A 13610-nucleotide genomic window follows, 5' to 3' on the forward strand; every position below is an offset into this window, starting at 1 on the left:
GTACGATGATATCGTGAGCAAGTTCAAGTTATATCTAATGAATTTAGTTCATTGTTGTACGTCTAAGCTAAGTGACTTTCAGCTGGGACATTAAGAACAACAGGTATTTGGTATACTCAATTTCAGTTTTCTCTTAAATTTGGATTTTGCAAACTACACACTACCCCCACCAAAAGGAAAAGAAAAACCCAGCTTTCCCAGGGCTCTAAGGTTTCTGGAAATAGAACCTCTATTATTGAACCTCTTGTTTCTTCCCCACCCCAGGTGTGGGGCAGACTGGTGCTTGGAGCTCCTGCTGCTCTCTGTAAGTCCTGAGAGCGGTCTGGCAGGAGTCACGACAGGGCTGGGGATGGGGATGGGCAGGGAGGGCAGAGCCCAAGCTCAGGAGTGGCATACCTGGGGCACCAGGAAAGGAAGGGGATAGTGGCTTGAAACCAGACTGATGCCAGGTTCTTTTCCAGCTCAAGCATCCTGTGCTTTCCTCTCCTCCACACTCTGTGGTTGAAATCTGGGGAGCCCAGAAAGGCCTCCTTTGAAACGGATGTGATTGATTTTTCTGATACCAGTGGTACCACAGGGTCAGGAGAAAGCAGAAGCCGAGGCCCTCTAGTCTCACTGCCAGCCACAGAGGCAAGGCCTCCCTGGAACTCTTAGTGGAGGATCTCAGAGTATAAGGAAGCAGGCTTCAGCCTAATGCCATCGTGGAGGGACCATCCAATACATGATGGCACAGGCAAGGCCATACACACAGTGAGGTTGCTTCACAGGGGGCAGGGGTGGGGGGCTGGGGGCGTGGGGTCTGAAACACTGCTCTGTAACCCTGGCTCTCTGACCTTGGGGCACGTAAGTGGTCATCCCTCTGACCTTCTCTTTACTTACCTTAAAATGGGGGCAATAATAGTACCTACTGCAGTAGGGTTGTTGAGAGAATTGAACAAGATGCTGCAGTGAAGTGTTTAGCGCAGTCTCTGCCCCACAGAAGCAGTCACAGCACAGTGTGTAACATACACCATTTACACAAAAATTTTAAACTTATAGATACAGAAAAGCTTCGAAGTTTATATATCAATCTGTTTCGGGGGTAAGGGGGTTGTAGAATGGGTATAGGAAAAGGAGAATCACTGGCGGATTATTCTCCTTCGACTTAACGAACTTATATACTTCTGGAAAAAAGTTTTAAATGATTTCATTTAAATCACCAAAGTAATATATTTCCATTTTGAAAAAAATCAAAAGAAACCAGTGTGTATCACATGGTCCCCTGCCAGGGACCCAAACCAGCCACGAGAGTCTTTGGAGCCTGAGGTCCTACCCACCCTGCTGAGCTGCTGCCCTTTCGGGCTGCGCAGAGACCTCTGCTGCCTGCTGTTGCCTGCTGGAGCTCTGTATCTTGTCAACACACACAGGCTGTTTACTGCCTGTCCCTGTTGTGTCCCTGCCTCCCCGCCCCTCTGTGAGTCATCCTTCACCTCACTGCATGGGGACTCTCCAGCCAGCATCTTTCCTGTGGGGGGTGGGGAGAATCTGCGGGAGTGAAATTCATTCAACAAATGTTTATGGAGAGCTTGGGTGATTGGGGAGGCTGGACTAGGTACCTAGAGTTGCTGTTCCAGCTCAGGGTGGGGTGAGGGGGGAGTAGGGGGTACTGAAATGGGTCTTGAGACCCAGGGAGAAGTCTGGTGGGAGTGAAAGGCAGGGCAGGAATAGAACCTGGCTCAAGGGCCAGGCCTGAAGGTCAGGGGCCCCTCTGAGGCCTGCAGCATCAGCTCGGGCCCCTTGACTTGGGTCCTTGCACGCCTGCCTCCTCCAGCTGTGTGCCAGCACCTTCCTCGCTTCCAGTCTCATTTCCAGGCTGGCTGGAGGCCTCAGGGTCCTTGGAAGGCTTTTGAGACGCCCTCTCTGTACATTTGTTCACTCTTCCCCCATCAGCCCCCCTGCCCTCCAGACCCAATTTCAATTCCACATCCTTTAGGAAGCTTCCATCATTCCCTTAACCCACTCATCCTGAGCATTATTTTCATGGGGCTCAGGATATTTGGAAAGCCACCTCAGATCCATTCGACAGGATTAGTGCCAGCCCCGTGTGCTGGGCTGCCAAGTCGACTAGAACACCAGCTACAGAGCTCTCACTCCTCAGTTTGCAGGAGCACCTGACTCAGCCTGGGGGTTCAGGGAAGGCTTCCCAGAGGAGGTGACACCTGCGCTGGGTTTTGAAAGGTGGGTAGAAGTTCAAGGTGAAGGATTTCCCTCTGTGTGCACAGAGGTGGGGTTTGGGGACTTCTCGCAACTGGAGGACAGGGGTTGATAGGGATGGGAGGTTCAGTGCTAAGGGTTAACGAACCTGGAATCCTGATCACAGCTTCCCCTGCCAGGTCTCCGAGAGGGCCCGGCAGTCACAGCATCACTCTGCTTATTGCTTTCGAGTCTCCTTGTCCCCCCTGCCCTCCGGCCGATGTGGCATTTCTGTCCTTACCTCTCCTTTATCAATCATCTCTGAAGTGTGTCTGCCACATCACAATGTACAGGTGCTTCTGTATCCAGTCCCTTGATTCTCAGTTGTCTACACCTGAGGAAACTGAGGCCGTCTGTGGTGTAATGATTTGCCCAAGCCTCCTGGTTACTAAAGGGCAGAGCTGGGCCTCAAACCCAGGTTTTGACCTCCTGGCCTAGTCCTCTCTTCCCCATGCCTCAGGTGGCCCAGCGTATGCTGTTGTGTTCTCAGCTAGCTTATTAGCTAATTTCCCACCCAGACTCGATGTTCCCAGAGGGTGGGACCCTGTCTCCCTGAGATGTAGATTGAAACAGCAAGAGATAGAGGTACCATTTGGAAGAATGATGGGAAAAGGCACAGAGAGAGACTGACTCCACCAGCATGGGGAACAGTTCTTCTCCAGGTACTTGGAACAGATTTATTTTTGGCTGTCTTGCAGGGGAGGCATATTGCAGACTTGAATTCTCTTCCTGTTGATGCTCACAGGTTTAGTTTTCATTGATGCAGCCTGGCACAAAGAACTGGCAATTAGGAGACCTGGGTTCTAATTCTGACTCTGCCACTTCCCAGCTAGGTAGCCTTGGGCAAGTCACTTCACCTCTCTGAGCCTCAGTTTCTTCATGTGTCAAATGGGGGTCAGGATATGAGATGAAATGAGAGGAGATATGTAAAAGCCTTGCATCAGACACTCTAAGTGTCCAGTAAGTGTTTTTCTCCTTCTCTGTGCTGGAGATTGTATCTTAAAGTGAATCATGATCAAATATAGTCTTACTGAGTGGGCACTGTTGGTTTATATTTTTTTTAAATTGTCACTCATTGGGTGACTCCTGTGGGCCAGGAGCTCTAAATAAATGATCTTAGTGACACAGCCACCCTGGTCACTGGGTGACCAGGTCACTCATCACCCCAGTGACAGAGGAGGGACCAAGACTCAAAGAGACATGTAACAGGTATTGTGCTAAGTGTTTTACATACACCATCTCATTTAATCTTCTCAGCAACACTCATATTTGGATATTGGCAAAGGCTTGGCGAAGTCAAGCCTTCCTATATGTCTTTTTCTTTCCTTGTTTTTAATTCATTCATTACCCATACATCCATTTGCTACGTGCAGGGTACTTATGCTGAGGTCTTTAAAGAATACAGACCCTAGAATGGCTTTTTTCCTGCTTCTCTCTCTGGTGAACTTCAAAGCCCAATTCAGATGGTCCCTGCTCTGGGAGCATCACCTACTCTTGAAATTTCAGAGCCCCCTCCCTTTTTCCCACACTTCACATCTGAAAGTCAGTTTTATCTCAATTCACAAATAGTTAGTATGCCTACTCTATGCTGGCAGCTGGAGACCCAGATGACTCTAGAAAGTTCCCACCCTTAAGGAGCTTGACACCTAAGTGATGGACAAGTGCACACCAGCAGGTCATGATAACGTAGAGTGATTCATGTTATACCTGGATTTTGAAGATTATAATAATAGCAGTCACCGCTTTTTGCTAACATTGAGTGCCAGCATTGTTTGGCATTCTTTGCCCTGATGATGTCCTCTTGTGCTCCAGAAACCTTCTGAAATAGGCTTTTACACAGATGGGGAAACTGAGGGTAGGAGATGTAACTTGCTCAAGGCCACCAAGCTAGTCAGTGGCTACACCCTGATTGGAACCCAGGGCAGAGTGGCGAGTGCCACATGTCTTTGTCTCTGCCGGTCTGGCTGCATATCTACTGAGGCGCCGCCAACTGCGTCTGGTTTATCTTTCTCCCTGGTCCTCAGAGCTGACATTGATGGTGGGAAGAATCGACACGGAGAGGAATCTGACTCAAGAACAATCAGAGCCCCTCCTACCCCAAAGAACCCTCCAGCCCCAGTGGAGACCGGAGCTGAATACAGACCAGGCAGGCAGGGGCTGAGCAATCTGACAATTCCCTCCTCCTACCCTAGGAGTTTAGGAGAAGACTGATCCCTTCTGGCTGAGTTAACTGGGGAGTGAGGCGGCAGGCTTAAAAGATGGGAAAGATTCCCCAAGGTCTTTCCTCGGCCTCTAGAGTGGAAGAGGAGCAGTGGCGAGACTTCCCTGGAGAAGAGCTCCTGGAAGGAAATACCTCTGGCACCCTGGGAACCACTTTGGGGCTCTTCAGTCCTGGGTTCTGATGCTCCCCTTAGAAACAAAATAATAAAACCAGGGATAATGTAGGGAGTGGCTAAGAACACAGACTGGAGCCAGACTGCCTGGATTTGAATCAGTTACCAGCCGCTTGACTTTGAGCAAGTTGCTTCACCTTTCTGTGCCTCAGTTTCCTCATCTCTAAAATGAGGGGATGGTAATTGTGACTTCCCAGAGCTTGGTGAGGTGCAAGTAAGTTAGACGTGTCAGCACACTGCTGTAAACTATAGAGTACCAGGCTTTCCTTGGGAGGTATTACCTTTCGTTACTGTAGTTGAGACTGGTTGCTGGGGCAGTTGAAGAGGGAGTTAAAGAAACGGAATTGCTGTGCAACCAGGAATCCCTTGGGACCTGGCCGAGTTGCAGCCCCAGAGCAGTCCTCAGGCCTGGAACTAGGGCGGCAGAGCCCATCGCGTGCCCCTGGGTCCCTGGTGACCCGGCACTGGTGAGCCAAGGAGGCCCCTTTTCCCGGCACTCTCCTCTGACCGCCAGGGCAGGGGAAAGATTCGGGAAGTGGGACTGGGGTGTCTGGTCACCCCGGCAACCAAGGGTGATGTGGGACAGCCTCGCCTGCCTGCTCCACCGCGCCAGTCTCAGCAGATGCAGACAGTCTGAGGAGCTGTAAATAAAATGTTCTCATGGTGGAGAGCAGAGAGGCTGCAGAGGACCAGGAGCCCCTCATCAATCTGAAGTTTAGTCCAGTGCCTGTTCCGTTTACGTGTGTGTGTCAGAGAGAGAGTATGTGCGTGTGTCTGTGTAAGAAGGAGAAGAGGGTGGGTGAGTGTGTGTGTTTGTCAGAGTGTGTCAGAGAGAGCAAGAATGTGGGTGATTGTGTGCATGTGTGTAAGAAAGCGAGTGTGTGTGTCAGTACGTGTGTGAGTGAGTGTGGGTGTGAGTGTGAATGTGTGTCAGAGAGAGTGAGAGTGTGTGTATGTATGTATGTGTGTGTGTGTGTTCCCACAGTGCCCCCACTTGCCCAACTGCCACCTACACTAGACAGAGTGAGAAACACCTCTCCCCTCCCCCAGCCTCTTCACATCAAAGGGAGGCCAGCCCCAACCTGTGTCGGAGGGTTTGCCCCATGGCGGGGATGTTGAATTCCACACCTTCTCCTCCTGTCCTTGCTCTGGGAGGCCTGGGTGCTCCTGAAGGAGGCCGTGTGGCTTGAGTGCTCATTGGACTTGGAGCTTCACGGGTTCTGGTGGTGGGACTGGTCGTGACCACTGACAGGTCACCGCTTCTCTTTGAGTCTCAGTTTCCCCAACCATGTAATGGAGGATTTGGATGATCTCCAAGGTCTGTTTCACCTCTCACGGTGCTGGATCTGATTCTAACTGCCTCTGCCCCACCCCTGATTCCATCCTGGTGACATCACCACTGCCACAAGTTCGAGCCTTGGAAGTTTTGCCTCATGTCTTGGCATCTTGGGGTCTTGCCTCAGTGCTGGGCCTTTGTGAGGGGACCAGGAACCCAACTGTCCCCCTTTCACCTCACTCAGTGTCAGCAAGCTTCCTGCGCTTTGAGGGGACTCTTCAGGGGTACAGGGTGGGGACTCCACAGGGTGGAGTCAGGGCCTTGGGAGAGGGACACGCCAGAACAGGCCCTCAGGCCCCGTTCCACTGTGCTGATGACAGAATCTACCCCCTCCCCCTGAAGCTGCTTTCCAGTAATGTGCCGCCTACCCGCTGGCTCCAGCGTGGATCCCAGACCTCCCTCCCCAGCCTGGGCCTGCCCCATCCCCCCCTTCCCTCGCCTTCAGGGCCCGGAGTTTCTTCTGCTCTCTGAGAGGCAGGGCCAACACAGGAAGACCTGGGAGGATCTGCTCCGGGAGCAGGGCTCCACCCCAGGTACTCTGGGGGCTGGCTTATTTGAAGAAAGTAAGACGTTCTGAGCTAGAGTCGAACTCCTCCATTAGACTCTGGGGAGGCTACTGAATTTTGCCGGAGCCCCAGCTTTCTCTTCTGCAAAATGGGGACAATACCTATCCCACAGGGCTGTTGTGAGAACTAAAGAGATGACATGTGCCATGCTCCCTGCTCAGGGCCTGGATCCTGATTCACCTTTAGGAGTAGTGAACATTCTTCATGTTATTGTTCTTGGCTTGTTTCACACAAATACACACACACACACACCCAACCACCCCCAGCCCCCCACCCCGGGGCTGTGGCTTATTTGTCTCTGGGTCTCCGTGCACTGCCTCGCACTTCCTGGGGCCAGGAAAGCTCTGTGGATTGGATGATGGCAGAGAGGGCGGTGAGGCAGTTTCAAAGCCTAACATGCTAGGTGGAGGTGGAAGCTGTCCTCCACCTGCCCTGGGCTGTCTCTTTAGACTCCACCTTCTCCTGAGGCAGCCGTTGGTGCTCAGCTCCCAGGGGTGGGGGGTAGGGGTGTGGAGGTCAGCTGGCTGGGTTTGACTTCCCCAAACTCACATGCTGTCCTGTCTCCCCAAGGATATGGTGTCAGCCACACATGGTGGGGGTAGAGGTACAGGAATGGTGTTCTGGAGAGGCAAACTAGACTACACAAAGTTCTGCAGGCAAAAGAGGATGTAGCTCATTTGCAAGGAATTTGTCAAGGTTGAAACATAAGAATAAACAGTGGGGGGACTTCCCTGGCAGTCCAGTGGTTAGGACTCGGTGCTTTCACTGCTGTGGGCCCAGGTTCGATCCCTGGTCAGGGAACTAAGATCCCGCAAGCCGCACGGCACAGCCAAAAAAAAAATTGACAGTGGGGAGTGGGGAGCATGAGACAGGAGCAGGACCAGATGATGGAGGCAGTGCTGAAAGTTTGGACTTTAACCTTTTAGCAAGTGAGCAAGGGAGACTCGGACTCAACCTGACCTACCCTTCCCAGTGTACCAGCCGGGTGAACACTGAGGGTTAATGAAGGACACTCAAAGACAGGGGACGGGGGAGGGGGCCTTTTTAGCAAAAGAGGTGACTTTTGGTCAGGTCTGTTTTCAAGTCTCCTGGCCTAGGATGGAGATGCGTTTTTTCCAACATGTTTTGAGTATCTCCTGGGTGCTTGGTGCTGTGACAAGGTTCTGGGCCAGATAGTGTACTGAGTCTTGAATTGTAGCTGTACTGGCACCACCCAGATCAGTACCTGAGAGCAGGAGGGCTTTGGGCATGGGGAGGGATGTTCCTCTTCCTTCCCAAGGATCTCAGGGATGAAGAGAGCAGAGACCTAGCTAAACAGTTTATCGGGAATCATGTGGGTCCTGGCCAAGCCCTTTGCATTTTCAGATCAGTAGATACCTGTTGAGTGCCTACTGTGTCCCCAGCCCTGGAGATATAATCATAAACAGATATGGAATCTGCCTGCACAGAGCTTACAGGTTAAGGAGGGTAGGAGAGCAAGAGCTTTCACCTTGAGCAAAGTGTCAAGCAGACCCTCTTAACCAAGAGGACTTGGGGGTTATGTGCCTGACATGCAGCTAGATGCCCAGGTCTTCTCCACCCACCTCCTCACCCAAAACAACCCAAAAATCCATAGCCAAACCCATAGCATTGAGAGGTGCCCTCTCTGAAAGGGATTTTTGCTACCTCCCAGCTCTGGGTTTGGAACCAAGGGGACCCGCTGCAGAGAGTGGCCTGCTGCTACTGCTGGTCAGGACCTGGCTTGGGGAGATAGTTGATGGGTCTCAGGCAGAGGGTCATTTTATGCCTTAATGGGGAGGAAGGACGGGTTGACTTAAAGAACTGTGGAATTTGATGGGAACTTCTGAGTCAGACCTGGGTTCTGTCCTGGTTCTGCTACTGATTTGCTGTGTGACCTTGGGCAAGTCCCTTCCCCTTTCTGAGCTTCAGTTGCCCTGTCTTTAAAGTGGGTGGAATTGGGCTAGAAACAGGGTGGCAAACAGGTTTTGTCTCACATGCAAAACTGTTGTATTGGTGTCGGCTTCCTGAGCAGCTCTCTGGACTCAGCAGGAAAGCACGCGAGTCTGGGATTGGAAGTTGCTGCGTGCGTTCTGCACGTTTGCAGGCCCCTGGCAGTATGATTCCCCAGGTTCCTTCCTGCACTGACACTCTTTGACTCCTCTGTGCTTCTTCGTATCTCCTGTGTCACTTCCCCACCAACCATTGTCTGCCTTTTGCTTAAATACCTCCATGATGAGGAACTGGCTGTCTTCCCTCAGACAGAATTGTTGGATTGTTAGGCCTGGTCTTGAGCTCACATCTGTCTCCCTGAACTTGTGCCTGGAAAGTGACTTGGGTTCAGGTGTAGGTAATGCCCTTAGGATTGCAGATAGAAGTTGTGAGAGGGGAAGGCACCAGAAAAGAACTCCTACCCTGACCTGGGCAGACAGGGTGGTCAGGGAACTTGGAGGTACTTGGAGCCTCAGTAATCCGTGTATAATTTCTGCTTTCTGGAGGCATACAGAGCTGCTTCTTTCTACTACTTTATGACAGTGACAGAGATAGCATCTGTATATCCTTTGCAAAAAGCCCTTTAACAACATCATCGCTTAGTTTATACAGCAACCCCCTGAGGCTGGTATCATCAGCTCTGTTTTACAGGCGAGGAAGCTGAGGCTCAGGAAGTTAACAGAGCGGCCCTCTGAAACCAAGCCCGTGCCCCTCTCACCAGCTGCCCTTCTCGTCCCCAACCCCATCCCCAGCCTTCTGTTCTCCTTGCTCCCCGCAAGCCCACGCCTCCCATTCTCTCCCCCTCTGCAGGTTTCCATGTGATCCCCACCATCTCGAGCATTGTCCCGGAGAGCTGCCTGCTGATCGTGGTGGGGCTGCTGGTGGGGGGCCTGATCAAGGGCGTGGGCGAGACGCCCCCCTTCCTGCAGTCAGACGTCTTCTTCCTCTTCCTGCTGCCGCCTATCATCCTGGATGCGGGCTACTTCCTGCCGCTGCGGCAGTTCACAGAGAACCTGGGCACCATCCTGATCTTCGCTGTGGTGGGCACGCTGTGGAATGCCTTCTTCCTGGGCGGCCTCATGTACGCCGTGTGCCTGGTGGGCGGCGAGCAGATCAACAACATCGGCCTCCTGGAAAACCTGCTCTTCGGCAGCATCATTTCCGCCGTGGACCCCGTGGCCGTGCTGGCCGTCTTCGAGGAAATTCACATCAATGAGCTGCTGCACATCCTTGTCTTCGGGGAGTCCCTGCTCAATGACGCCGTCACTGTGGTGAGGGGGCAGGGACCACACCCACGTGCACACAAGACGCAGATCCGAATCCAGGTCCAGAGTGAATCCCACATCCACCCGCTAATGATAGTAATAAGATAGCAAATGTCCATTCCTGCTTGCTGTGTGCGGACATCATGATGGGCACTGGACATGGATTATCTCATTTCATCCTCATGACCACCTTAGGAGGTGCTTATTATTCTCACTTTACAAAGGAGGAATCAGGCTCAAAGAAGTTAAATAACTCGCTAGAATATGATAGAACCAAAATTAGAAGCCAGGTCTGTCTGACTCCAGGGCCTGAGCTCTTGGCCTTACCAGGTCATATGCTCTGTCCCTGATGGATTGTGGTATGATCTTGGTTAAATTACTTATCCTCTTTGTACCTCAGTTTACCCTTTATAGACCATTTAGTCTCTGAGGGGCATTTCAGCTTTCATGTTAACTGTGTCTTAAGTTAGAGTTTAATTTGTTTAGAGTTCAGGGGCAGCAATTGTGGAAGGGGACCTTGCCTCTAACACCTCCAGAAAGTGACAAGTAAAGGGGGTTGGTTTGGGTTGGCCACTTCCTTACTGTGTGACCTTGGGCAAGTGACTGTACCTCTCTGGGCCTCACCTTTGACAGCTGCAGAGTGGCAGAGTAGTTAGTGCTTTCCTTCCAGGTCTAGCGAGGACAGACATCCCCTACTGCAGGGTCTTCACGTGGCAAGGCTGTATATGTTTGCACATACCCTTCCTCCCAGTCGGCTTCCTCAGGAAACAGATACGTGTATGTGCACACTCACGTTATGTTGTGAAAACACCTACACCCCTCTCCTAGCTGGACCCCTCAGAGAGCAGCTGCCCGCACAGGAAAACACAAGGACGTGTGTGTATGCTCTGTGCACGCTCGCACACACACTCCCACTTCCCCCCCAGCCCCTCAGGAAGCCACACCTGAAAGAAGTGACAGACGGTGGTGGTCGGCTGCTGACAGCCTTGGCTTCCTCTCCCTCTTCCTTCCCTGCCACCCTCGTCAGCTCCTTGTGAGGCTGGTGGAGTGCTGCTCAGCCTGACCTGAGCAGGCTGGCATCTGTTCTGTCTCTTCTTGCCCAGGGTTACCACACCAGCCTGTTGCCCCATCTGTAACAGGGATTGCAGTGCTTAGCCTGTCATCCTCCCGGGGTTCTGACAGGAGCCACACTCACTGATGTCTGTAAAATCAGTGGGTGCCAGAGACGAAGCCCTCCCCAGAGGATCTGGGTGTTGGGGTCCAGGTTGGCACTACTGGGGAGCAGCAGGGCGTGGTTGCAAGAGTGGATACCTCAGTCCAGCCACCTTGGGCCACGGCCACACCTCCCCAAGACGGTGGCAGCATTGGTGATAATCACTGGTGTTCACTGAGTGCTTCCTGTCGGAATATGTATTGTCTCATCTAATCTGCACAGAAGCTCCATGAGCTTAGCATGGTAATTTTCCCCAGTTTTCCAGGTGAGGAAACTGAGGCACTGAGAGATTAAGGAACTCATCCAAGGTCATATTAGCTGATAAATGATGTAACTGGGGTTCAGATCTACACAGTCTGAGTCCAGAGTCCAAACACTTACCAGTATGCTACTCTGCTTCTCTAGTCCCAGTGACAGTGGTACCAGGCCAGAAAGGAGGACCTTGCCCTCTATACCTGCCCCATTGGCCCAGGTGATGCACTTTAGGGACCCATGAACTTCCTCAGGCCAGGAGTAAGTTTAGGTAGCCCAGGGCTGAGAATGCACCGCTGTCCTTCACCGGAGCCCTGCCCCGTCTCCCAGACGGCTGTGTCCTGGCAGCACCGGGGACTGGCCGGTGCTTGGCATCTCCCCTTCCTGCCTAGCCCCAGTCAGGCCCTTTCTAGAGCTCTGGGCATGGGTGTGAGTGCCCCATTTTCCAGACAGTAGAGCTGAAGGCTGCCCCAAGCTGAGTGGCCTCAGGCCTTTGCCCTGGAGCAGAGGTGCCCTGCTTCCAGGTGCGGCCCAGGTACTGGGGGCTTTGGAGGGTTCTGTCTCAAGGATCCTTAGGTCCTCTTCCCCACTCCCTCAGTGTCCCCCGGGCCTGGACACTCCCCAGCTGGTTTCTAGGTAGAGCTGTTTAGGAGCAGGCCAAGCAGCCAGCACCTAAGAGGGGGCAGAACCTCCAAGCTGAATCCCCAGGGAGGCCCCGTCCACTGCTGTCAGGGAACAAGCTCTAGGCCCAGTTCTGCTGCTCCTGGGCTGGGGGCCATCTGGCAAGTCGCTTCACTACTCTGAGCGTAAGTTTAGCAAGGGAACAAGCATCCTTAGCCCGCCTACCTCTTCAGGCTGTAGTGTGTCGAGCAGGATGACCATAATCAAAGGGCTTTACAGTGTATGAAGTGCCACTTAAAGTCTGATGGTAGTGTTACAATGACCGTTTATTTCCCCCGCCTGGAGGTGGGGAAGCCATGGAGAGCCTCTAGTCCCACAGTGCCTGAACTTGGTGGTTCATTGCAACCACCTGTTGAGCAGAGATTTCTGGGCCCCACTTCCAGACAGTCCAAGTGGGGTATGTATGGCCTGGCCGTGTATATTTTCAGAAAACTTCAGCGGTTAAGTCCTGTCCTAGTTCATTATCTGAACTTCCCCTGCTTTGTGCTGAAGGAAAAACCGAAATCCAGGCAAGGACATGAGAGGCGAACTTGGTGCAGTAGCAGCTAATACTGTGATAGGCACTTGGCCTTCATCGACTAATTTAATCTCACAATAGCCCTGTAAAGTCGGTACTATTACCCCTATTTTCTGGTCAGGAAAACTAAAGCACAGGGAGATTGAGTAATTTGCCTCACGTATACAACTGGGGAGCGGCAGAGCCAGAATTTCAACCCAGGTGGTTTGGCCGCAGAGCTGTGCTCTTTACCTGCACAGCACGTTGCAGGCCCGAAGACCCTCTGGCCCTGAGGCCGGTGGCTTTGGCACCTGCTCGGTGCTAAGGTTTCTCTGCTACCACATGGCCGTGGTCAGCGGAGGGGATAGGATCACCCTGGGTGCACCCCAGGGAGCCGTGGGGCAGGGCCCCACCCTCCTGCCGACCAGCCTGCGCACTCTTCCTAGGTCCTGTATCACCTCTTTGAGGAGTTTGCCAACTACGACCGCGTGGGCATCGTGGACATCGTCCTCGGCTTCCTGAGCTTCTTCGTGGTGTCCCTGGGCGGGGTGTTTGTGGGCGTGGTCTACGGGGTCATCGCAGCCTTCACCTCCCGGTTCACCTCCCACATCCGCGTCATCGAGCCGCTCTTCGTCTTCCTCTACAGCTACATGGCCTACCTGTCAGCCGAGCTCTTCCACCTGTCGGGCATCATGGCGTGAGTCTGGGCGTGGCGTGGGGGGCTGCCAACTCAGATTCCCCAGGCTTGTAGGGTCAAAGGGAGCTACCCAGCGCCCAGCCCCCAGATCCAGACTCCAGGTCCCGGGACTGCCCCTGAAGCACTGAGTTTAAGGTTCTGGAAAGTCTCAGCCCAGCTATTTCTTCCCTTCATTTGTCGCGAAGGGAACCCCTTGTGGTAGCCGGACACAGTCACTCGCGCTTGCTCCTCCCCTCAGCAGCCCCAGCAAGGAGGCTCCAGGCTTCGCTTGAAGTGAGGGTCCTGGAGGTCCTGAGGCCCCACATGGGTCGTGAAGCCGGGGGAGTGTGGAGAGGCAGTGAGGTGCAAAGGTGCTCACAGTAGGGGAGGCCATTGGAAGTGTGGAGGCGGGGCCGGATTGGGGCACTGGGGGTGACAACGAGGAGGCTGGGCCATCAGGAATGGGGCCCAGGTGTGGGCACCAGGCTGGGAGGGCTTGGGCTGCTGCTCG

General features: G+C 53.1%; 1 protein-coding gene across 2 annotated transcripts in view; it reads left to right on the forward strand.

The window, feature by feature from the left end:
* SLC9A1 (solute carrier family 9 member A1) overlaps positions 1-13610 on the forward strand; it is a 50419-nt gene that overhangs the window by 27637 nt on the left and 9172 nt on the right. Inside the window, exons 2-3 of one of the 2 annotated variants that reach the window (XM_082349057.1) lie at positions 9327-9787; positions 12870-13120. In XM_082349057.1, coding sequence (XP_082205183.1) covers positions 9327-9787; positions 12870-13120 — 712 coding nt within the window. The other variant, XM_082349058.1, reaches the window with a different exon arrangement.

Source organism: Balaenoptera borealis (genome assembly GCF_965194805.1).
Source record: "Balaenoptera borealis genome assembly, chromosome: 1".
NCBI lineage: Eukaryota > Metazoa > Chordata > Mammalia > Artiodactyla > Balaenopteridae > Balaenoptera > Balaenoptera borealis.